At 39.1% G+C, this 25,366-nt stretch overlaps 1 protein-coding gene across 4 annotated transcripts in view; it reads left to right on the forward strand.

Moving 5' to 3' along the window:
- The window catches only part of VTI1A (vesicle transport through interaction with t-SNAREs 1A), a 238,464-nt gene that overhangs the window by 145,532 nt on the left and 67,566 nt on the right, over positions 1-25,366 (forward strand). For 2 of the 4 annotated variants that reach the window (XM_081189434.1, XM_081189435.1), the window contains 2 exons: positions 4,885-4,955; positions 5,919-5,991. In XM_081189434.1, the coding sequence (XP_081045560.1) occupies positions 4,885-4,955; positions 5,919-5,984 (137 nt within the window). In that variant the 3' untranslated portion in view covers positions 5,985-5,991. The remainder of the gene's footprint in view (positions 1-4,884; positions 4,956-5,918; positions 5,992-25,366) is intronic. The other 2 variants (XM_081189432.1, XM_081189433.1) reach the window with 1 other exon arrangement.

Genomic DNA, 25,366 nt, shown 5'->3' on the forward strand with positions numbered 1-25,366 from the left:
CCCCAGCACGCTCAGCAGTTGTGCCGGGGCTTCGGGTAGCTCTGTGCAAGCCGCAGGAGGGCTCCCACGGCTTGCGGAGAGCAGCCTCTTCTGGGGGCTGGGGTCGGGGGAAGCTCAGGCTTCCCCCGCCCCAGCCTCGCACCTTGGGGGGGAAATAAAAATTTTTTTCTTTATTTCCCCTCCCAAAAACTAGGTGCGCCTTATGGGCCGGTGCGCCCTATGGGGCGAAAAATACGGTATTTCAAATTCTTTAGAGAATCTAAGCTTAATCCTTGGATACAAATAAATATACCAGAGTGCACATTTTAAATAAAAATGAGTTTTAGGCATTGCACCTTATGCCAAATGGAATAATTGAGAGCAAGGGTTCTAGACTAGAACATTACGGTTTATCTCCCAAATGCTGTTTGAATGATTAGAAGGATCATTGCTGGAGTTCTGGAAGATGGCTGTTTGCTGCCAGGCATTTATTCAAATTCGACTGCAGGTAGCAATTCAGGGTTAGCCAACATGATGCCCCCCAGATGCTGTTGGATTACAGCTCCCATAGGATGCTCTGAAGGCATAGGAGACTGCCACCTGCTAAAGAATAGAATAGAATAGAATAGATTCTTTATTGTCATTACACAAGTGCAACATTGTACAAAGTGCAACGAAATTGGATGCCATCCCTTAAAACATCAAAAGCAAAACAACAACAACAACCAAACAAACCACATTCCAGCCACACCCACACCACACCCATCAAACTCCCAGGTCACACTATCGAGTTACAGCATTCAAAAAGGCCACAGCTCTTGGATAGAAACTGTTTTTCAGTCTATTTGTCTTTGACTTGATGTTTCTATATCTCCTGCCAGAAGGCAGTAGTGCAAACAGACCGTGTCCCGGGTGAGATGAATCATGCAGGATGTTATTTGCTTTCCTAAGACAACGGGAACCGTACAGTTCTTCCAAAGATGGGAGAGGATGACCAATAATCCTTTGGGCTGTGGTTATGACCTTCTGGAGCACCTTCCTCTCCCTAGCTGTACAACCGGAGAACCAAGCACAAATACAGTATGTAAGAATGCTCTCTATGGAGCCTCGGTAGAAGCACACCAGCAGTCTCTCACTCAGATTGTTCTTCTTTAAAAGTCTGAGGAAATAAATTCTCTGCTGGGCCTTCTTCACCAGAGCGGTGGTATGTGCGCTCCAAGTCATGCCCTGATCGATAGCTACTCCCAAAAACCTGAATTCCGCCACCCTCTCCACCCGTTCCCCGTTGATATACAAGGGCTGAATGTCCGCCTTTTTTTCCCTGTAATCCACCACCAATTCCTTGGTCTTAGCCGTATTAAGAGCCAGATTGTTCTCTCCACACCAAACACAGAGCCGCTCCACCTCGTCCCGATAGGCGGACTCATCCCCTCCTGAAATGAGCCCCACCACCGTAGTGTCATCAGCAAACTTGATGATTTTGTTGCTGGAATAGATGGCTGTACAGTCATACGTATAGAGAGTGTAGAGCAGGGGACTCAACACACAACCCTGTGGTGAGCCGGTGTTAAGGCTAAGGGCTAAAGCTAAGCAGGTCTACATCTGTTCAGTGCCTGGATGGATGACTGATTAGGGACCAAGTGTATGTTTCCTTGGGTTCCACGATAGAAGAAAGGTGGGATATAAATGTAAGGAAATAAATTCCCATCAGTTCCTGCCAAAATAGCCAATGATAAGGAATTCTAAGAATCTCAGTCCAGCATTTGGAGGGCATCATGTTGGTGATTCCTGTGCTGCTTCATCATTTTGGACCTGATGACCCTGGATTCCTGCATAAATATATTTTTAAGCAGTTGTATACATTGCTGTACATAGTACAAAACTAGAAGTCTCAATGTAAGCAACCATATAAACAGTGGTTGATTGATAAAATTTGAGAGATTATGATTATGTACAAACTAATTCAGCAAGTACAGCAAGCAAATGATGTTATGGCATCCTGGTTTCCTTTTATTTCCTGTGGGAAAGCCCTTGAGGCTTCTCATCAAATTCCAATCAAGGACAGATGTCTATATCCCCCCCCCCCCGACTATAATCTCTCTTTCTCGTTCATATGAAACATAGATCCCATCTTTCAATAGTTAGCGAGCTTCTCCTTAGGCTGTTTTACTGTAGTTGCCCCATAGGCATATACAGGATAGTCTAAGGATTGTAATCAGTGAGTTTCTTTATTCCTTTAATTGTGTTTTAGTATTTTATGAGTGTTGCTTTTTGTAGTTTTATTTTTTCTAAAATGAAATTCCATGAAACTGTGATTGAAAGGAATTTGCTGTGAGAAGAGAGTCATTGATTTCTGCTGAATCCCATCCAGCCTCCATCTTTGGCTGCAGCCTCCTGCACCAAAGTGCTACTATATCAGAGTAACCCTCAGGAGTGGATTTTCAAAGAACTGCAGAAGGAAGGAGACTTCCAAACCTCTATTGCCCAAACTCTTTGGATTTAAGCCTATGTTTCAAGTGTTGTATAATTAACACTGTTAATTTAACTTTGGTTTACTTCGGTGGCATCTCTGAAATTATTTTTTGATGGGACGCGGGTGGCGCTGTGGGTAAAAGCCTCAGCGCCTAGGACTTGCCGATCAAAAGCTCGGCGGTTCGAATCCCCGCGGCGGGGTGCGTTCCCGTCGCTCGGTCCCAGCGCCTGCCAACCTAGCAGTTCGAAAGCACCCCCGGGTGCAAGTAGATAAATAGGGACCGCTTACTAGCAGGAAAGTAAACGGCGTTTCCGTGTGCTGCGCTGGCTCGCCAGATGTGGCTTTGTCACACTGACCACGTGACCCGGAAGTGTCTTCGGACAGCGTTGGCTCCCGGCCTCTGGAGTGAGATGAGCGCACAACCCTAGAGTCTGTCAAGACTGGCCCGTACGGGCAGGGGTACCTTTACCTTTAACCATTTCAGCCCAAAGGTGTTTAAAGCTCTTAACACCTTTGGGCTGAAATGGTTACTACTAGCTATATTCTCTTCATAAAATACTGAGCCTTCTCTTTAGTTGTATATGTTTGCTAGGAGGCAATGCAGCTATTTCAGTTCTTTGAGTTTTCTGCCGGGTTGAAATTCATGGCTGAAAGTATTGGCCCTAAGTGACATATCAGCAATTCATTTTCGGGTATTCCAACTGACATGGTCTCCATCCTTTATTTATTGATATCTTCAGTCATTGGCACTGAGAGGAAAATACACTATTTGTCAAAGCTGACAGTGTTCTACTCTTGGTTGATGACACTGTTGTCTTGATCAGTTGACAATAAACTTGATGCCAATTGGCAAAGTATATTTATTTTCAAAAATGTGATATAAAGTGATTTTTTATCTCTGTTTGCAAAACATCATACTTCAGCATTTTTATTTACTTTTTAAAAGGAAAGGGTTTCTTTTCCCTGTTTTAAGGATTGGTTTGAGTTGTATACAAGTGAGATTTCATAGTGTGGTACTCAACTGAGTTTTGCTCAGAGAAGACCTATTGGAATCAATAGACCTAATTTAGTCATGTTCACTCATTTCAGTGAATCTACTCTAAGTAAACTTTAGTTGAATACCACCCATTGCTTTGAATCTGGGTAGGTTGAAGAATAATATTTATTAGATGCATAGCCTTGAAAGCTTATGGCAAGTACAAACAACAACAAAACCAGAAGGAAATTGAATTGACTCATATTCACTGAAATTTCTCTCCTTTTTCAGCTTAATCATGAGCTTCAAATGATTCAGTATTGGTTTATGTCATATAAGACGTTGAAAGAGGATGAGGAATAGATATGTCTTCAAATATTAATGCTCATTTGCACAAACAATAGACTAACACAATAATGGTACAAAAGATTAAAGAGTTTCAGAAATATTTATACTGTTCTTCCATCTATATACAATAATCTGTCCTTGTAGCATATATTGTACCACCTTTCACCTCTGGGAGGCATTATATATGCAGCTAAAAATTAAGAGCATCAAGCCAGAAAGAAACTGAGAACACTATGGCTATATAAATTCATGGTTAGCTATCTGAGGAAGTATTCATATTTATATTATTCTATCAGGGACTGCTACCAAAATATAAACTTTACTAATTTATAAAATATGTACCATATTAAGGTGAAATATGTCAATTTAACTAATAATAGCTAAAATAACAGTCTTGGTAATATGCATCTATGCACACCTCATCATTTCCTTTGTGGGGCTGGATTACCAAAACTATCTTAGAGTTTTGATGTATAAGTTCAGTAGATTTAAATCGCTGTAGTATGCTGTTACTGGAATAATCCCGTCTCCCATCAAATGGGTGTGGTCCATAGTGGCCCGTAAGTGATCATGTGAGACAATGGATATTTTGTTTTTTACTGGATATCAGCTCTCACACCTTGGAGGGTGCTACTCCTGTGGGGAAGCTCCAGCTTCATGGATGCTTTCCATGTGTAGCTCCTGTTGCCAGAAGGGGGAACTAAACAAAAAACAAAAAACACCTATGTTTATGCAGAATTTCATCCATGACACCTGGGATCCTGACTACTGTGATATGTGTTTTGCCCAATACAGTATATCAGTTCTGCATTGGTTTTCAATGGTATATGGACTGCATGTTTTTCATTTCTGTGGCTTAAGATTGTTCTTAGGGTTTTATTCAACTAACATACCCAGAGAAGACCCATTGAAATTAACAACACTGACTAATGTTAATGAGTCTACTCTGGGTAAAAGTTGGTTGACTACAACCATGATTATCACATTTGGAGACTTATGTTTCATAAAGTATTTGCTAAATTTTATCCTTTCCATGCTGTTTAAAGTGATATTCTCTATTTTTCATGGTTTGTGACGTTTCTACCTACTTTTTAATTTCTCCATGCAGAACAGATCGGCCAGGACATATTGGAAAACCTCAGCAATGACAGAGAGAAGATTCAGCGTGCTCGAGAAAGAGTAAGTTAGATAATGAGAAACAATTTGCCGCTCCAGAGGTACTTAGGATTATCACCAGAATAAGTTTATTATGAATATTTTGAGGAAGGGAGTGAGTATTACTGCTCTTTCTACAAAGCTGGATAAAGATGGAAGTTCTCAAATGTTTCATGCCTCCCTTATCAGACCATGCTGCGTTCAACTATATAAATCCAAGTTCCCAATGCAGAGTCTGTGGGCACCACTGTGCCCACCAATACTCGTAAGTTATTTGTGAAAAGTCTCAGTAAATATTCCTTCATCCACAATGGATGAGAGACTGCTTCTCTTCCTGCTCAGTTCCTGTTTGCACTATCTCAGCCTGTGCTTCTTTGAACATGTTCCCTTAAACATGACCGTATTTGATTGGATGCTACAAAGAGGCAGCCTCCCATCCTTCTGTTCTGAACAGAGAAGCAGTGGAAATAACTTCTCTCAGTAAGCAAGCAAGCAAGCAAGCAAGCAAGCATAGCTGTTACTGTAGTTCCCTTTTCCCCGTTGATAGGGAAAGGCATGCTGGCACCATTTTGTGGCCCTGTCCCATGTTCTGTTCTTTGAGATGTGGCAGCCTATTTGTGTTATGTCACACCCCCCATGGCAGCCATTTTGTGACTGACATCCACAGCACTTACTCAAATGTGCCCACTGGCTCAGAAAGATTTTATTTTTTAAAAAAATTAAATTTCTATACCAACCTGCATCTGAAGATCACAGGGCAGTTTACAATATAAAAACACAAAAAATGCACACCACAGTAAGAAGCAAAAACAATAGCCCCCCCCCACTCTCTTGAAACTCCATTGTTTTTGAAAAATGTGAAGTTTGAAGCGCCAGCATATTTCATTAACATGTAAATAGATTGCTTCCTTTTAAAAAAACAAACAAACCACAAAGGTCTCTCTACCTATTGGATTATAAACAATCTTTCAACATTTTCCCTCACAGCTCAGAGAAACAGATGCAAACTTGGGCAAGAGTTCAAGGATCCTTACAGGAATGTTACGAAGGTAAGGGCAAGGTAGGGACCCTCTCTCTTTTTCTTGCTTCCTTCATATAAATTGTAAGTTAGATAAAATCTATTGATGCTTGTCATAATTTTGAATCGTTTGGAAATCAGCCAGCTTGGTGTAGTTTTGCTAAGGGCAGTTCCTCTGACAATTAAAACTATTTTGGTTGCTGTAGATTTCTTTCTCCCACACACACACCAGTCTGAGATATAGGCCTATAGTTGAAACTTTTTTTACTGCTGCTTGTTTATATGGATGGCCAACCTTCTTCGCAACACATGCAATCTGTATTCAAGAAATCATTAAAACAATTCCTTGACTATATTAATATATGCTCTTTCCATATATATATCACTCTTGCCCATGCTGGCACAGTTCCTGTAGACATATGGAGCACCAACAAAGAGCTCAGTTTCTCTCACCAGACCATGTGCAGCTAGATGCACTAGCCTGGGCACGTCCAACTCCCAAGATACTGCGATCTACTCCCAGTATAAAAAAGGCAGTGATCTACCCATTGAGAGGGTTTAACAGAGCTGCTGAGCTTTTTTTAGGGGCGGTTTCAAAAACTACGCTCAGCCAATACTACAGCGCTGATAATAGCACGCAGCACAACAGCCACCTATACACAAACGACCACCCACCATCTTTCCCCTCTCTGCCATCAACGGGGAGTAAATAAATGTCAGCGCGCCACGCCCCCTTATATAGAGTCCGCAATCCACCGCAATGAACAGCGAGCACCCCGGCGATCCACCTATAGATCGTGGTCGACAGGTTGGACATGTCTGCACTAGCCCATCACATGACGTCTGTGCACACCTCTCTAGCTGTCCCCATTCCACTAGATCAGGGAAACAGGCTTCAAGCTCGCATGCACTGACTAAGCAATGAAAGGCAGACTTGATTGGGAGATTTCCTATTCACCTTAATGACCTGAGATACTGCCTGCAACTCTGCACATATATACACATGCAGAGCTCTGTTGTGTCATATGGAGATGCCACTATATATGTGTATGACATGTGTGAGGAAAATCAAATACACACATTTCTTCTATTAGCTAGGACGACCCACCCCTCCAAAATGCAGGGACCTAAATAATTATTTTGTCCAATTCCAAGGATAACTTTTAGCAGGGTTCTTATCAGTTGGATCTGTCAGATCTTTATTTAGTATGATTACATGAAAAACCACACAAGAGGAAGCATTTTCAACTTCTCTTTTTTGACATTAGTCAAGCTTTCATGAAGGAAAGGCTGGATAGACAACATGTTTGACACTGAGAAATTGTTGGCATCGTATGTGCAAACATTTGTACCATGAAAGATGGCCAGTGGTCAAAGATTAAGGGAGCTGTAGTCCACAACAAGTGGAGGGCACCAGGTTGGGGAAGGCTGCTAGAAGTTATTTGTGTGCAGCTGCTTGCCATGCAGATCAGACGGTTGTTTTCATGCTCCCACAAATGGACAAAGGTCTGCTGTGACATGGAGAAAAATTGCCTGATCCATATGGCAAATTACTGCACATGAGCAACTTCCCATGTGGAAATGGCTGCACGTGAAGTGATTTAAACTATATACCAGTCCTTAATCTCCTCATGAAAATAGCTTGGGTTTGTTTTGCTTTTCCCCCTTCCTTGTATATCCAGCTGACAAAGGGTAAGATAACGGCACCTCTTGCTTCCATTTCACAAACTTCTCACAATTCAGACTCTGAACCGTAGCATACAAAATTTTCTGATTAAGAGTAATATGTAAATGACACCAGCTAAATTCAAAATCCATAGAGAAAGGAGGCAGCAATTGAAAGAGATGGTTCAGCGCCTGTAGACAATCAAAATAATAATAATAAAAACTCCATGACCAAACCTATATCCTCCCCAGGAAGGGCCCTGCGACATGAGCTGTAACGAATATTCTGCATATGTCTCCATTTTGTCAAATCTCATTAAAGGGTTTCCTTGCTTTATGTCAATTGAGCTGTCCAAAAATCATTCATCATTTTTAGTGTAAAAAAAAGTCATGCAGTTATTTAAATAATATCATATTAATGTTAAAGTTCAGCTGTCATTTAATAGTATGGCTTAATCAGACATAGCATTTAAGAAAAATAGTTTTTTCAGGCTTTACTTCGCTTTCAGGTTGGCAGACTCAAATAAGGATTTATGGGTTTCTAAACCAATGTATTTCTTCCCCATGTTTATGCTTGATGTACCTCAGTTTTTATTTCAGGCGAGTGCAGTCTGTTATTTTCAGTAAAATAAAATATCATATTGTGTTTGAATACATTTGCAAGTAATTTACTGAGGGTGAAACAGAAACACAGTATAACCTTTGACATTGCTGTGTGCTTTGGAGTAACAGTTAGACTTCCTAGTTTATAAGTGTTCTGTAAGCCAAATAAAAAAGTGACCTTTGTGAAATAATCATTTGTTCTCAGACAAATGAATTATGTAGTCATATGTTTAAAAGGACATGTATTGTGTGTGTGTTTTTGTATTTGAAAAGGGCATTGCTTTTCTTTTTCTTATACATCCCTCTTCCAAACACACACTTAGGAAGATTTACCCATCAGGATATAGAGAAATTAATGTTTCAATTCAGCAAATGAATGATTGGCGCGAAGTCCTATAGATTTGCATGTTTCTGTCCTTGGGTTCACATGTTTTATATTAAAAGTGGAGTGCTTGGTGACATTCCAGAAAAATAATTCCCTGTCCCAGACAGGTAAATTCAGGGAGTAATTTACATTTGTTTTACATATGTAAGGAAAAAGTTGAGTAGCAGTTTTCAAGAGTCAGCAGTTTCAAATGAGAATTGTTCAGAAAGCAAGCCAGAAGGGATAAAAATAACTTTCAGCAAAGATCTAGATCAAGTACAATTTCTGGAAAACAATAATTATCAGAGAGTTTGGTTTTCTTGATATTTCTCATTTCCAGATACCATGCAAATAAGCATTTAATTGCTGAATAGAGTGGCTTTATTCCATCTAATTACTATGTGAAAATAATGTCACCAGGTTAAAGTGGAGAACACTTCCTTGCTGCATATTGAATCTGCTGATTTTTTAAAAAGGCATATGCCGTATTTACCATCTTGGTTAAGGCATGATATTCTGCAGTGATTTTCCATTCTAATTACTGAAAAGATTGATCAAAAGCATTTTGCCTTTGTTTGGGGTTTACCTTCTGTCCTGAAATTCCATATCTCAGCAATTACTTCTTTCCCTCTGTCCGCAAAACCCGCTGTGAAACTGACAAGAATAAGTTTTTAAAAGGAGTTTGCTTAAAAACAGACTTGGGTTTTTTGGGAAGATGGTGTTAAAAAGCATTGTATTATAACTTTGCCTTATTATTTTTTCCATGTTTCTGTGTGTGATGCATCAATATGCACTAAATAAAACAGTTGTGGGCAATCATCACCTAATCTATGCACACCAATTGCTAATATAGCCATCCAGTTTAGGACACATCCTCAGTCTCCTTTTGACCCTTGCTGAAGTCACAACACATCATTTGGTAATCATTTAGGTATTTGGAGAAAAGGCTAAGTCTATCCTGTTGAGTTTGAGCAATAATATATTATATACCTATACATATTTGGCACTGCATCATTTTAAACAATATAATTTTCTTTCCATTCCTATTCCTTAAGATCAAATGTGGTCTAGAGAGCCCTGATCTTGTTTCTGTAGTTACATGGAAGGGAAGTCTGCTGCCATATAATGTAAGGATCTCTATACTCCATGGGTTACAAGACCTATCAATTATTATTATATGACCATTTTCATTATTATTTTTGTTGTCATAGCTTCCTACCAAGGCCACTGGTAGAAGAAAGTCAACTCTTCAGGGCTTTGGAAGCAATAATTTTTTTCCACCCACTGTTACTGTTACTGTTACATAATGAGAATTTTGACATCTTTCCAAAATGTAATACAATAAAATACAAAGTAGTTAATGTAAGGCTCAGCAACATTTACAAATGTCTCCCACTCAAGTTAATATAATTCTACCTGGTAGGAAATTCTGAAAGCATCACATTTAAATTTATTTCCTCAATCTCCAACCCTCATTTACAGTTATGAAAGACCACCAGAAAATATAATATTGGATTAAATCCATATTTTGTGGGAACCCATCAAATTTCAATTGAGTAATCATAAAAAGAACTTAATATGTTCAGTTAGTTTTCAAGGAATAGATAATAAAAGAAAACAAAGATTTAGGTTTGTTAGGTGTATATCATCATACTCCCTAATATGCCCAGTGGCTTATGTTCTCAACTAACTTTATTTGGGAGAATTTGCAGAGTCCAAGAAGCAAGATGAAAACCAACTCTCAGCTAAATGATGTTTCCCCATAGCAGAGCATCCTACTTTGGAAATACCCCTAGCTTTTGAAAAAATTAATCTTGAAAATTGTTACACATGAGGTGTTAGGAGACTGATGAATGCATTTGCCTGTATAAAAAGACCCCTTTTCAAATTTAATTTTAAACAGGATAGGGCTTGGAGCTCTGGCTGATGAAAATAGGGCAATGTACATTCAACACTCTGGTGATAAATTGGGTGATTTGCCAACACCTTCATAACAACCACTAATATATGCAAGAATAAAGCCTGCTTTATCCAGCAGTCTAGTTGGTTAAAATCCTTATTGCCAGTGATTGGAATGAGTTCCATTCCTGTCTAGGCTTCCAATCATTTTTTATTTTTATTTTCACATATACTTAGCTTTTCTCCTTCACTGTTATTTTTACTTTTCTTTACACACACACGGCAAAGACAGAGTGATTGGGGTTACAAATAAACACAGAAAACATGATATTCTATAAAAGGTTTTGACAAAACAGGAACATTTCTGTTGGAAAATTATTTAGGAAGAGGCATCAAAAACAATATATGAACTATCTAAAGATCAGAAGTTTTTCAGAATAAAAAGTTGAATATTTGTGCTATAATTAGAAAAAATAGAAAATTTATGCTGCAGTTAGGAAAAATATTGTATTTCCTTTTTCTGAAGTGATGGACAAAACATCTGGAAAACTTAAATGCAATGTCAGTACAATTCCTAAGGGTAAACATATTTCATTATTGGTCATTCCAACAAGTAAACCTTTGATAAAGTTCAAATAAAAGAATATAGTTATCTTGGGGATAAAGGAATATATCAATTGCATTTAATAGGATGAATTTCTTTTAAAATGCATCTCATATACTGGATCTCACATTTCCTCTTTAAAGACATAAAATTATTTTTAAAATATTAAAGAAAATACTATTTTGTAAAACATAGTTTGTAAAGTGAAAAAAATAACTTTGCCTCCTTTTTATATACAGAACAGACAATATTGTTTTAATGTAACTGAGCACAATACCTTACATTTTATGGTTGCACATCCAGGTTTGAGACTTTTTTTTTAAACACTTAACTGGCTTTCACCATCAGGTCCCAGGGCAGATAACGACAACTAAAGATTTAATATTAAAAATATCTTAAGACAAATTGCAGTCACAGGGATGGGGTAGGTCCTGAAAACTTACATTTCAGGTGGTAAAGGCCAGAGAAAAGGTGTGCATCTTCAGCATATAATGAAAGTATATAGTGACAGTGCCAGATGAACTGTATTGTGTGTTGTGACCGGATTTGGGGCTGTGGTAGCAGTTGCTGAAGGATGAGGAAGAGGAGGAGCACACAGAGACCACCATCAGTGGGGAGAAGCCCCAGAGGGAGGGAAGGGCTCCGTATCCTGCTCCATCCATGGGGAGGGCATTGACCAACCAGGAGGTAAGGCTGGACATCTAGAAGAGAAGGACCCAGAAGAGCTGACCCCCACCCCTTGGCCAAGAACCCATTCATACCCCTCAGAGAAACATTCACCTCCAAGGGCACCTATCTTGCAGGGCAAAACAGTGAACATGCAAAGTCTTGCCTTTAAAAACCGGTGTGAGGGGCATGATTGTTTGCTGAGACATATTTGGTAGCTTTCATCTGGTCTCAGACGCCCAATGATGTTCTCAGATTCTCTAGCTATGCCTTTGGCGATCTGTACCCATAGCCTGACCATACCACAGTAAGCCTTGAATAAAGCTTTCTTTCTTACACATAAGAGCCATTTGGGATGGGAGCCTTGACATAGTGAAGATGCCAGGTATCTGAATGTTTGTTCCAAATAGCGTTCATTCATCAGTTACAATTTTTGGTGCATACTTCAAGACACTTAGGTGCAGGCTTTAAAAACAGCAACACAAATATGTGTGAAATAGCAGTGCTGGCTTTATCTTCAGATTTTGCAGATTTCTGGGCATTGATAGTGGACCTCAGGTAGGATCTTAGCATTGGACTGTGTTAGGCTGTCATGTTCATACAGTAATAATTGCAACTTGAGGGATAGTTCCAAAGATGTATTCCTTGCAGGAATAAAAAAGGAACTTACGGTCATATAAGATGACCCCTGTGAATTCTGCTGATTCCTCTTCCCTCTGTTGTGCCCCTTGCAGCCTATCATTTGGTGTTCTCAATTGTATATTTCTGATAGAGAGAGGACGGAATGTCCCATAACATTCAATCACACTTCTTTCTATTCAAACCTTATAAGTGCTTTCAAATAAATAAACCCGTAGTGTTATATTTTTTAAAAAAATAAGGTATATGTGAATAGCTATTTAGTGATTCTGCTGAATTCATATTACATTTATAACAAGGTGTGAAACCTGATGTTTGTTTGAACAGCATGCTTGGTTTATTTCTGAAGTTTTGTTTTTCTGTGCACACATGTTTATGATCTAAGCACATCTCTTTGTCTGTTTTTACATTGTTCTAAGAGTGTACAATATACTTGTTTTCATTATTTTTCCTTTCTATATCGTCTGGAATTATTTGCCCTCCTCCATCAACCTTGACCATCTGTACAGCTGGAAATACCATTATCCAAATCACAGTTATTCTCCTACAAAAAGAGTAGGGTCCCAGTGGATACTTCCCTGTGCTAGTTCATTCAGACAACATGTAGAAAGAATGTGATACATCACACTGGGTTAAATATCCTCTAACCCCTGTGGTTGCACTGTTCATTGAGACATGCTTACTATCATTAAAAGGTTAGAGCCTTCAAGAAGATTGCAGTTTGCAGCCTCAACATGGCAAAATGCACAGCAATATGCCAAAGTAGAAATGAACATCCTAAAGCACATCTGCATGCTTCATAAAAATGTGGAAATAGGTGCTAAAAAATTGTTTGCAAGTTGAAGAAGGAATTTCAGCATAGCAGGATTTGTCCAATAGTGCTTTACATGGTGATAGTAAACTGAGCTGAAGAACAATCAATTGCAGTGTCTTCATTAAGTTTTGCCAAACCAAATCAACCAGGAATTATATGTAATGTCTTGCTAAATGTCTTGGAAGAAGGGCTGCAATATATCTAACTTTAGCTGGATATGATTAGAACAGTAATCTATGTCTCTGTAGACATAGTCTACCATTTCAGAACTTGCATTTTGATCTGGATAAGGACGCATGTGGACAGATGACTAATTTAAGACTAATCGAGCACTGGACTGAAAGTTACATTAAAAACAAACAAACTTGTGATCACATTCGGGCAAGGCTTCAAGGATGAAAGGCAAAGTGAATTCTCTCTTTTTTCTTTTCTTTTTCTTTTTTGCTGCTATGCCAGGCGAGGAGTACGGCCTTGGCAGAGAGAGCCTGACCTGGGGGGAGATCTGAGGGCCAGATGATGGACCTTGAAGACCACATGTGGCTCCCAGGCTTGAGGTTCCCCATCCCTGATTTAAGCGTTAAGGACCGGATTCAACTAACCAGCCACTCTAGTAGAAGCCGGAGCAAGGTCTCTCACTAGTACAACAGAGCTTTCTCCATCTCCTGCCCCCATATGCCCCCCATGTCATCCCCAAATCCACTCCGTAGTGTCAGAAAAAAACCTAGAACACTGCACAGTACTTGTCCATGCAAAGTGAGTTTTTTTGGGAAAGTACTCGCCCATATGGAGTACCGTCGCCTCTCCTTTTGCTGCCAACGGCAACCATTTTGTGCTGTCATTCACAGCACTTTTATCAAAACATGAGTACTGGCATCCTGATCCTGAGAGAATCCTATTTATTTCTTAATGCATTATATTTTCTGTATGCATTATACTTAACTTTTCCTTACTGTTTTTTTTTAGTACAGCTTTAAAGACTAAATGTCATATATGTTTGGGTATTTATAAAGTTAGATCATTTGTACGTAGCCTTAAGCAAACGAGTCCTGCAATAAGTGGCCTTTCAGAGTGAATACTTTAAGAACAATTTAAAATACCAATCCTCCCGTTGTACCATATGATTATTCACGTCAGGCCTTTTTAGCACAAACTATTACACCTTATGCAGGAGGGTGAAGACCTTTGGCCATCTTTTCTATTTAATGATATAATCAGTAAACAAAATATACATGTTACATGCTTGACTATTAAAGGAGCCTATATTTTTGATTGAACGTTTGCTCTGTAAATTGGTGCATTCACATATCAACTTGTTTCTTGTTTAAAATGCCTGCTGTGTTATGTGTTATGGTACAAAGCAAGCTCAGTAACAGCTCGTATCTCATGCAGGTGGTCGAGCTAGTTGCCTCACAGATCAAAAGTCAAACTACTGTGAATCTTCCTTTGAAATGGCAGTTAGTGAGACAAGGCTGATCTTATCTCCACAACAAAAAGAGTTATAGATATCCATCATGAATTTCTGAGAACAAAGGGCTGTTTCATAATCGTACAGCATCAGTACTGCAGGCATTTTTGAACACATCCTTGGAATATGCACACTGTCCTATTACATGGGGTCGAGCTAAATAAATATTTCAGTTATTACATATGAGATAGCATCTCTATCACTGAAAGAATCCGTGATATAAAGTCCTTGATTAGACAGGAAGTTGTTTCCCTTCATAGTGAAATCACTGGGTAGGAAGAGGGGACGATTCCACTCTAAATTGTACTATAGCCCCATTATCTGACACTGTGAGTTATATGACTTCATAATGGGGAAGGGCTGAACTAGTAAACCTTTTCTTCCCAAAGCTTGTATTAGTACCCTTGCCCAGAAACAGGTTTGTAAAGGATGGAGGCAACATGACCAAGTGTCAACATGCCTTGCTTTTACTGCATATGGTCCACTACCCAGCTAATTGCAACCCACTTAACCATGTGCCAACAACAACAAAAAGTCTACTTATTTTAAAATGAGGTTGCTAGAGGTTGGAAATGGTAATTAGTTTTGCAGGGCCAGGAATGTAGAGAAAGGTTAGGGGTGGGGTGTACCTGCTGCTGCTAAATAGTAATAATAATAATAATAATAATAATAATAATAATAATAATAATAATAATAATAATAATAATAATATCATCATGATCATAATGTTTGCATGACACATATTATAAGAGATGGCTGCTCGACTTAGGAATAACCTACCCGAGGATCTTCACCTGTAGACTTCATTACAAACATTTAGGTGCCATGCTAAAACATTTCTGTTTTCCTAGGCTTTAAAGGACTGTAAGCATTTTTAACTTAAAACACTTTGATTTTACCGTATTTGATTAGGCTGTTGCTACTTTACTTAGTTTTAATTTGCTGTACAGGTGATGACCAATTTACACACATCTGATTGATGCAGAACTGTGCACACATGCATCAAACACGCTTCCTCTCAACATGCCAGGAAGCCAATGGGCCTGAGTTTGAAGGTCTGGAAAGCCACATTAGCTGGTCCTTGAGAGTGACTGGGAGGCTTCCCTATCTTCTCCCCTAAACTGCATTACCTGGGTGCTGTAAGGGAAGAAGCAAGGACACTTTTGCCACTCAGCCCTTGAAGGGCACCCTCCACTTATTTTAACAGAGCGCAGCTGGGACTCCAGTAACTTTCTATTCCCCGGCAAATCTGTGCATCAAATCCCATGCCTGCTATCAATATTTACTTTATGTTGAGCTTTATGAAAAGGGAGAAAAGCAGTTTCTCAAAGTAAAAGTTTCCGAGAAAACCCTCCTCTGAGATAAGCTGTTCTGTTTTGAGCAAACACTTTAAATAAGACAGGAGGCAAAAGCTATATTGAAGGCAAATAGGTTAAAAGGTTGGAATTGTTGCCTTGTTCGTCCTTATTGTATTTTTATTGACTGACCTGCACAATCAAGGCAACATTTACTATAATTCTCATTTGTGCCTGCTTTTGGAGGCTGAAAAGGTTGGAACCTGCAAAAAGCATTTGTTTTGATACATTGCTTGCATTATGTATGTGTGAGGCACTCAGTAGTGTTATGAATGGTTGATGCATTAGTGTATAGCTGTTGAAGCAATTAAAAGGTCCAGTACTGGAAATTCTTGGGTTGATTCCATTAATACTCGAATAACTAGTAAGAAATTTATTGAACAAGGCCACAAACAAGTTGAATGAGGCCACAAACATTCTTGCCTGTAAATGCTGCCTAATGCTTCCCCACCCACCCAAGCCTGTAGGAAAACCCTTGTCGAGTGATAAAAAGCTTTGTTCGGTTAGTGGTGTCACTTTGTTTTTTCACCCCTGTAATAGCTGGGGTTGTTTTGCTCATAAAGTTAGAAGCGATGCCATCTGAAGAGGTAATTGCTCAGTACAGTTTCAAGATATTGTGAAAGTTCTCATGTTCATTTAAAGAAAAGGAGGAAAGACCTAGCTCGGTACTTCAGAACTGTTTTTCTTTTCTTCTTTTCTTTTTGTAATGCTTACTGTCTCTTCCGTCATTTGACACAATTGGCAATTTTCAGAGCCCTAGTTTGAGTGAACTTTCGGAGCTTGCACAACTTGGGTTTACATTTGGGGAGAATCACACACTATATCCTGAGCAGAAGGGGCCGAGCTACTGCAGTATGTTGCCGTATTGTAGAAGTGCAGAAAAAATGTAATTGAAATAGCTCAAGCAAATGGTATGCTTAAATATCCCTTTTCATGAGGTAAAATCTGCTGATCTAACTGCTGTGAGCCGTGTGAGAAGACAAGGATTCCTATTGAGACCAAAACTTGAAGTCTTCAAGCTGAAGGAGTTAGGCCTATCATTCCATGAAGTGATATATAAGAGAGCCCATAACCAAAGGATTAGTTCACCGAAAATTAATAGGAATCCATGGATAATCTTAGATACAAGGCTGTTCAGCTTGAATCATCGCTGAAGTTGTGCAAGTTTGACAGAGGAATATTCTTGTCTTGCCTTATAGAAGCAGAATGATTTTGTCATTGTCAATCCATTGCTGAGTGTTGTAAACAAGGATACATGCTCTGAACATGTGTCTCATCTCCTGCTGTGGTATAACCCAGAAAAGTGGCAATGTGAGTCTTGGGTCTGGAACAGGCAACTGACATATTTAAAAGGCTTTCAGCAACAGGGGTAGTAGAGAGGCACTGAGCATTCTAGCTTCTTCCTTCCCATTCATCTGCTCCAGAAATTAGAAGTTCACTTAGTGCTGTCCTACCTTTGTGACTTCAGTCATGTTTCATAGTTTATATTTAAAGCTGTATTATATTTTCTGGTCTGGTCTCACACAGAAGTCTGAGAATGCCTTCTCACTCTCCCCACTATGCATAGCACTAGGTCTGGACCAGGGCTGTAACTCTCAAGCCATGATTTCTCAAGAATCACTTCAAAAGGAACAAGTTTTCTGTGTAGCTATCGACTCCACAGTAATGGTTTGTCACCATATTTGAAAGAAGGAAGGAACCTCTGGGCATATATTTTCACCTTCTAAATTGGCATGTGACTTTGGCAAATTTAGACCTTTTTCTACAAGTTGTAGCATGCTTTTCATGATCAAACCTGAGCATGGCATATTGCTTGTTCTGTTGCAGCCAGGTGCATTTTGTTCTCTCCTCTTTTCTGTTAACCATTTGAGTTTTCTTCTCTTTTCTTATATGGGCAGATCTCATGAGATATTTATGGAAGATCATGCCTTAGTACAGATGTGCTTCATTCCTCCTCCTACCTATTATATTTTTCTGTTTTTTTAAAAAAAAAATCCATCATGGGAAATCTCACAAAAAACTGATTAGCAGGAAAAAAATAAGCAAATATGAAGGTTTTAAAATTAATGTGTGATTGAGAGTATTATTTTTAAAACTAGCCAACATTTGGACCTTATTTTCCCCCTGGTTACTCTCTAGAGATAAGTATCATGGGTCAGAAGTAAAAATAACATAGTGGTCATGGTATGTTAATGCCTTGTTTACATGAGCTTCTTATAGATGTTATAGAAATGTCTTCTTCATGAACTGATCGTATTGCTGACAAATACTCAGTGAATTTTCTCTGAGTTGGAAAAGTATTCTTGTTTAAGTTGCACAATTTAAAATATGCCTCTAATTAAAAAGCATAAGGAGCTAATTTTCAAATCTTATTTTGAGTGGGGAAACAGTATAGCAGCCCTGACAGAACTGCAAGCTTTCTTGGATGCAAGTCCCAAGTCAGCATGCACAGGATTGCAACAGTATAGTACAATCCTATGTAGGTTTACCGAGAAGCAAATCCTACTGAGTTTAATAGTGCTTAATCCAAAGGATGCGCAATCTTACTGCCTGCCTCCAGGCACTGTGGCACAACCAGATGCCTTCATCTGCCCCAGCTGCAACAAAACATGTCTCTCCCATATCAGCCTTTACAGCCACTGCAGGCACTGCAGCCTTCCAACGGTTTGACTTCACCCAAAAAGTCACTCTCCTCTAGTCAACAAAATGCAAATGCAGTGCACGAAATATGGCAGTGTGTTATCGCTCCAATGGTTTTATAGAGTTAAAATAATAGCTGTCCCAGTATGGTAAGAAAGATGGCCATTGTTCAAACAGATCACTTTGCTTAGCTGCAGTTACAAGAGAAGATCCATTGTCTTTAATTAGTTTTGAACATTGGCTTTGAGTTAAACATGTAACTCAGGGATAGCCAACATGGTGTCTTCCAGATATGTTGGACTACAGCCACTATTAGCCACAGTGAAAATAGGATTTGTAACAAATAACATTTAGAGGTTGTATTGCTGATTAAATATTATCTCTCATATGCTTCTTCTGTCGGACATGATAGCATTTCACTAGTTACCACTGGTCTATGATTCCAGTTCACTAGGCTGTTGATAGATTATATGGGCTGTTTAACAAAGTAGTTAGTATTATATACGAGTCATCTCTTGGTTCTACAGACTGTGTTAATTTAAAATAAAATAAAACAAGGCATCACCCTTTCCTAAATAGTTTTTCAGAGTTCAGATAAATGATCCCAGTAATGATCTTTATCAATGGCCTTTAATTGAACTATGATACTGGACACCATCTCAGCATTAATCATTTAAGTTCATCAAAAATTATATTCAAGTTGACATTGCTACTAATCCAGCCTAATGATGTTTCACTTACATTTGACAAAAAGATAGTAGAGTCACCTACTTGGGAATAATTTACTGGATTTTTACTTAGTTGGGGTGGGGAAAAACTTACTAAATTTGTCAATGAAATATTATTATTTATCTATCTATCTGTTACATTTATATCTCACCCTTCCTCCCAAAGAAGCCCAGCAAGCCAACAAGTGATAAAACAATAAAAACATATTTAAAATAATTCCAGTACAGATGCAGGCAAAAGTTATTCAAGATGTGCAGTCTAGATCATTTCCAATTAGTGCTGAGGTCTTGAAGGTCCAGTCTTGGCTTTTTATTAATATGTTCAGTTTATTAATGTATTTTTGATATATGCAGAATGTGACTGCCTGGTACATCTCATGATGTAACATAATTACAGTCCTTTTAATTTGCTTAAAGCAGGCCTGCTTTTGTTGCTTAAAATTCAGAAATATTTCACAGGTTAATAACATAATAACTCATTAGAAAGCCATGGCATGTACTTGAGGTTATCTCAAAGGCTATCCATATTTAACAATAAACTTGAGATAATTCCTTGACTATTTGACTGTCATTGACCAGTTTAAATATTTAAGCTTTTAATTTGACCCCTTTGCCTACATTTTAACCATGTATAGAAATTGAAATGAGTGCATAGAAATGGAATACCTTTTAAATCAAGTTTTAATTTTTAAATAGCCTACAATTTAAATTTCTTTTGTGGATTAATAACATAGTGTAGAACTACAGTGCCCTAATTATAAACTTAAATAATTGAATGACTTTAATTTCATAATTAACTAAAGCCAAACCTTTCCTTCTACTTTATATCTGATTTATTTTACCTCTTCCTCAGTTTCTCCATTGATCCAAGCCATTTCCCAATCCCCTTCCAGAACTTTTATTGGGTGCTTGTATTGCAATCTTCCCATTACCTGGGTCAAATGGTGACACCCCTTTCTAACCTTTGTGAGGTTTCTATACAAAGGGACCTTGAAGGACAAGATCTGGTAGAGTTCAAAAGTACTTACCCAAAAGTTTTAGAAACTTGATTTAGACATTTGGATTATCGAAAGCTGAACACTAGCCAACCAAAGCTAATTTACAAGATTTCTGAAAGATGCTTAGTTTCATACTGTAGAAAGTATCCAAGGACTACGAAGTTCAGGTCAGTAATGCCCTTGCCAAGTAGATTTGGTGTACAAAGGAAAGGAGCAGGGTGTGAACCGTTTGCCCAGAAGCAAATGACAAGCATGTTAAGCCTGCTTAAATACTCTTGAATCCAGTGTTAGAGAGATATTTTCCTTTCACAATATTAATGGTTTTTAATTCATAATGGCCTTTATCTCATTTTGTTTAGGGTACAGAAGAACAAAACTGCTAATCAGCAGATAGGATTCTCTTTTTCTTTCTTTATTCAGTTCTTAAATTCAGACACTTCTTTTTTCTTTTCTTTTTTCCTGCTTTTTCTGTAAAAAAAACCTCCCTTACAGTGAAAGGGTGTGCTTTTAATCGAGCCATTCCTATCACTTTCTGCGCTGTTATTTCTCTTCCAAAATCATTATATTCCTGTTAATGCTGAATGCAAAGAAAAGAAATGAAAAGTTTGCTGAAATATTATAGTCTTTCTCTTCCCATGCAGTATCTATGGCCTTTGGAGAGGATGTAACATGAATGCTCCAGAGAGGAAGCTGTGAAACCACTTACAGTCTTAGAGCCCTTGGTAGTTGAAATGCTTACAGCTGCTCTTGAATATTTGTTTCAGATACTATCCTTTCTTTTGCAAAGGGTTATATGTCGCATATAATCAGGATCAGTATGCATCTTGAAGGGCTATTAGAGGCCTAGTTATGGTATGCATTTGCACACTCTTACAATAGTGAAATATGAGATACCTCCAAGGAAAGCTTTAGGACCTCTTCATTCCCTCCGTATAAGTTTCACTAAACCCTTTGTGTACCCAAGTTAGTGTGTTCAGCTTTAAATGGTTTTTCCCCCTCAACTTCTTCAGTTACATATGAACATAAGAAGAGCCCTGTGGATCAGGCTGAGGGTTCATCTATTCTAAATTTGTTTCTTTGTTTTGTTTGTGTGTCCAGTATTTATACCCTACCTGCTAACCAAAGTTCTCGAGACAGCATACAGAGAAAGACAGACAAGAGTTGCCAGGATAAGGCAATGGTGTAAATAAGTTTCCCACTCAGATCTTCTGCTGCCATTTTACTGCTAGCACTTTTTGCACTAACTTTATGTTGAATGTCCCAAAAACCTGCACAAAATGGCTGAAGGGTTGCGTCCCTGCACACCACCAGCTTTCCAATCTGCTGAATCCAGATTGTAGCTTATTTTTCAGTTAAATGGTGTTCGGAGCTGAGGGGAGAGATGGAAACAGTCAACAGGACAAAAAAAAATTTAAATAATATTTTTTGAAAGTGTGAATTAATATTTTCTGCCCAATATGTAATATTTAAAATTTCCTTCTTGAAACAATAGAATGGTGCAATGCTATCAATTCTTTTTCAAAACAATTCCTTCTCAAAAGATAACTCAGATGTTAAAGCATTTTTATCATTTTCTCTTAAATTGTGTTATAAAAATATATTTCCAAGCCTTTATTTGCTTCTTGGTAACTTAGGCGATAGTCCTTGTCTGATTACTGTTATCCACAATGCTCAAAGGATGTCAATTATTATTCCCCTAATGTTACTAAGGTGAGACATCTTTGAACAAGCAGCTTGAGGTCAACTAGAGAGTCAGAGATCAGCGCTAGAATCCAGATCTTCTGTCGCCAGCCTCAGTTTCTATTCTATTCTGTTCACTGGGTATTTGGCTTGCGGGATAATATCCACCTCTTTAGGTTTCAGACAAGACAGGAATACTTCAGTGGCCCATTGTAAATAACTTAACATTTAACAGTATAGTTACAGGTAGGTAGCCGTGTTGGTCTGCTGTGGTCAAAACAAAATAAAAAGATCCCTTCCAATAGCACCTTAGAGACTAGCTAAGTTAGTTATTGGTTTTAGATACATAAATGTGTCATTTTCATCCTATGTAAGCACACCATAATATTACTTTAGCATTTTAATAATTTAAGATATAAATTTATTTATGTAATAGTTTTGCTTCCTTAATTATGTACCATTAATACCTTTGCATCTATACGTATATACATAACTTTGCTTTCGTAGATTTTCACGGGTACAGGAATGTAGGTTTTGGTGTCTTCGGGTGTCTTCCCGTGTAAGAGTTGGGGTGTCTAGGCGACGTTTCGACGAGGTCTCACTCGTCATCTTCAGGCTGGTGCTTTCGGCTTCTTGTTACTAGAACAGAGCTCTGTTCTAGTAACAAGAAGCCGAAAGCACCAGCCTGAAGATGACGAGTGAGACCTCGTCGAAACGTCGCCTAGACACCCCAACTCTTACACGGGAAGACACCCGAAGACACCAAAACCTACATACATAACTTTATGTATATACCGTAAGTATTTTTCTTTCTTTGCTCTGTATGCTGCATGTGTCTAGCACAGGCTTGTAGACAAAGATTCCTGCTGTGTGAGTGAATCCTAATTTTTACCTCGTCTTTAAAACAGCCCCTCCCCACCCCCCAAAATTCCAGTGAAAACTGGCTCAAGAGGTATGGGTGCAGGGATTTCGGATCCCTCTTGCACAGGTGTAAGTGTTTTTTATTTAATTAATACAGTGTGTGACAGGATCTGCTCAGATCCATCAAACCTTGCATATACTTTTCTGTTCTCTAACAGGCAATAGCAGTAGAGCCCAAACTAATTTCATGAAACTATCTGTGGCTAGTGGCACAGCAGAAAGCTTGTGACACCTAGATCAGATCTAAAATGCAAGTAACACATTTTTATGTGGTTGGTGACATTTATGAATTATTGTCTGGGAGTTTTTTTAGTTGTCCCTTGGCTTGCTATCTCAGCTGCTCTCAAGCAGCAGTAAAGAAGGCATAATTCACAAGTTGCTGAAGACATGCTTGCTTACTACCTCCCCTTTCCTCTGTCCCAAGTTTTGGATTGAAATAACTAGTTATGCTCGTGTACTAACAATGTCAAACTTGAGCCAAATGGCTAATGCCCACCATGTGTATTTGAAAGATTTTAGGACATGGTGTAAATACAATTCAGTTGTGAAGGCTGAATTCAGGCCTCCCCCCCCCCCATTAAAAAAACTTGTGCTGTATACAACACAATGGGTTCTCAAGTTATTTACCATCACCAGAGGGCGCTGATCTTCCAAATTATTTTAACTTGGGTTTGAAGTCTGGCTCTGGAAATGCACATTAGTTTATTAGAGTCTGGGGCAGTGCTCCAGTTATAAAAGGGTAGAGGGGGTGCCCCCTTTTGTGATAGCCCCCTTAGCTGCTATCTTAGAAGACTAACATAGGCATGACTTGGTTAACACTGGGGAAAGCGAAAACTGGTATATCAGATGGTGGGGCTTGTGGATTTCATTAAGCCCTGCGCACACACACCTCCCCCCAAAATTCAGCTCTTAGGCTAGGGCTGGAAGGGATCTAAATTCTTTTCCCTCAATCCATACCAATCCTAAATTTCCCTCTCCCTCATAATTTACTCCACTGTGTTCCACAAATAGAAGTAATAAAAGCAAGGTGGCGCTGCGGTCTAAACCACTGAGCCTAGGGCTTGCCGATTGGAAGGTCAGTGGTTCAAATCTGCGTGATGGGGTGAGCTCCCGCTGCTCGGTCCCAGCTCCTGCCAACCTAGCAGTCAAGTCAACCTAGCAGTCAAGTGTAAGTAGATAAATAGGTACCGCTCTAGCGGGAAGGTAAACGGTGTTTCCGTGCACTGCTCTGGTTTCACCAGAAGCGGCTTAGTCATGCTGGCCACATGACCCGGAAAAACTGTCTGCAGACAAACATCGGCTCCCTCGGCCAGTAAAGCGAGATGAGCGCCAAAACCCCAGAGTCATTCGCGACTGGACTTAACTGTCAGGGGTTCTTTAGCTTTACCTTTTCTCCTCTTAAATTTACTGCATTTCAAGTAGCTCAAACAAATAAGCCCAGTCATGGACTAAGGGAACAGTGTGGGGGGATGTGGCAAAGCAATGTCACTAAGCAATGTCTGAGAAAAATTGAAGAAGATAAAAAATATAAATAAATAAATCGTTGTGACTGACAGCCAGCAGTGTCATTGTGCTTGTAAAACAGACTTCTGCTTTCATTGCAGAACTTCCCTTTCCTTGACTCCCCCTACAGCCCCCAAAGAGTTGGAGCGCTCTTTGGAGCAGATTTGGGAGGGGGTATGGGACTGCAATGGGGAAGCGAGTGGGAAGGGGAGTCCTGCCAAATCTGCTGCCATGATAGTGGATAGTGTGCATTCCACCCCCTGCCCCTCAGCACGGACACACCATACAGAGTTCAGTACTGTAATATGATTGTTTGCTGAACGATGTGCAGAGAAGAGAGTTCCAGTCACAAAGTGGGGCTTCCCAACCTTCCTTTCTTTTCTTTCTGCAGCTCACTGAACATCCCCAAAATTTGCTTCTGAAGAGGATGCCATGTGCTGCAGGTTTTGCATTAAACAGAAAACCACTACTACCCCATATGAGCATTCCTCTTGTGTAGGAGCACATTAGGATTCAAGACCATTTGTTTACTTTGGGGCACCAGTAGGCAATCAGATATTTCAGTGCTATATGTGAAAACACCTTAGCTCAAATTTTAAGTATACCAGTTTCAGCTCTGATGCAATATTTCTTCATAGAGATCCTTTTCTTTACACTATACTGTGGTCTGGACTGAAAAGGTTAATATTTAGGGGACGATGGATTGGACCAACCTAAAGAATGTCATTTGACTTCCACTTTGTGCTACAGGAACACCTTAATGCAATGTATTTTAGTTGGTCTTTGGAATCACGTACCACATTATATTTGCTTGCTAATAAGTTACAGCAAGAAAGGCATGGCATACTATGTACTATGTCTCCTTGCAGTTGT

Source organism: Podarcis bocagei, assembly GCF_964188305.1.
Source record: "Podarcis bocagei genome assembly, chromosome: 4".
Taxonomy (NCBI): domain Eukaryota; kingdom Metazoa; phylum Chordata; class Lepidosauria; order Squamata; family Lacertidae; genus Podarcis; species Podarcis bocagei.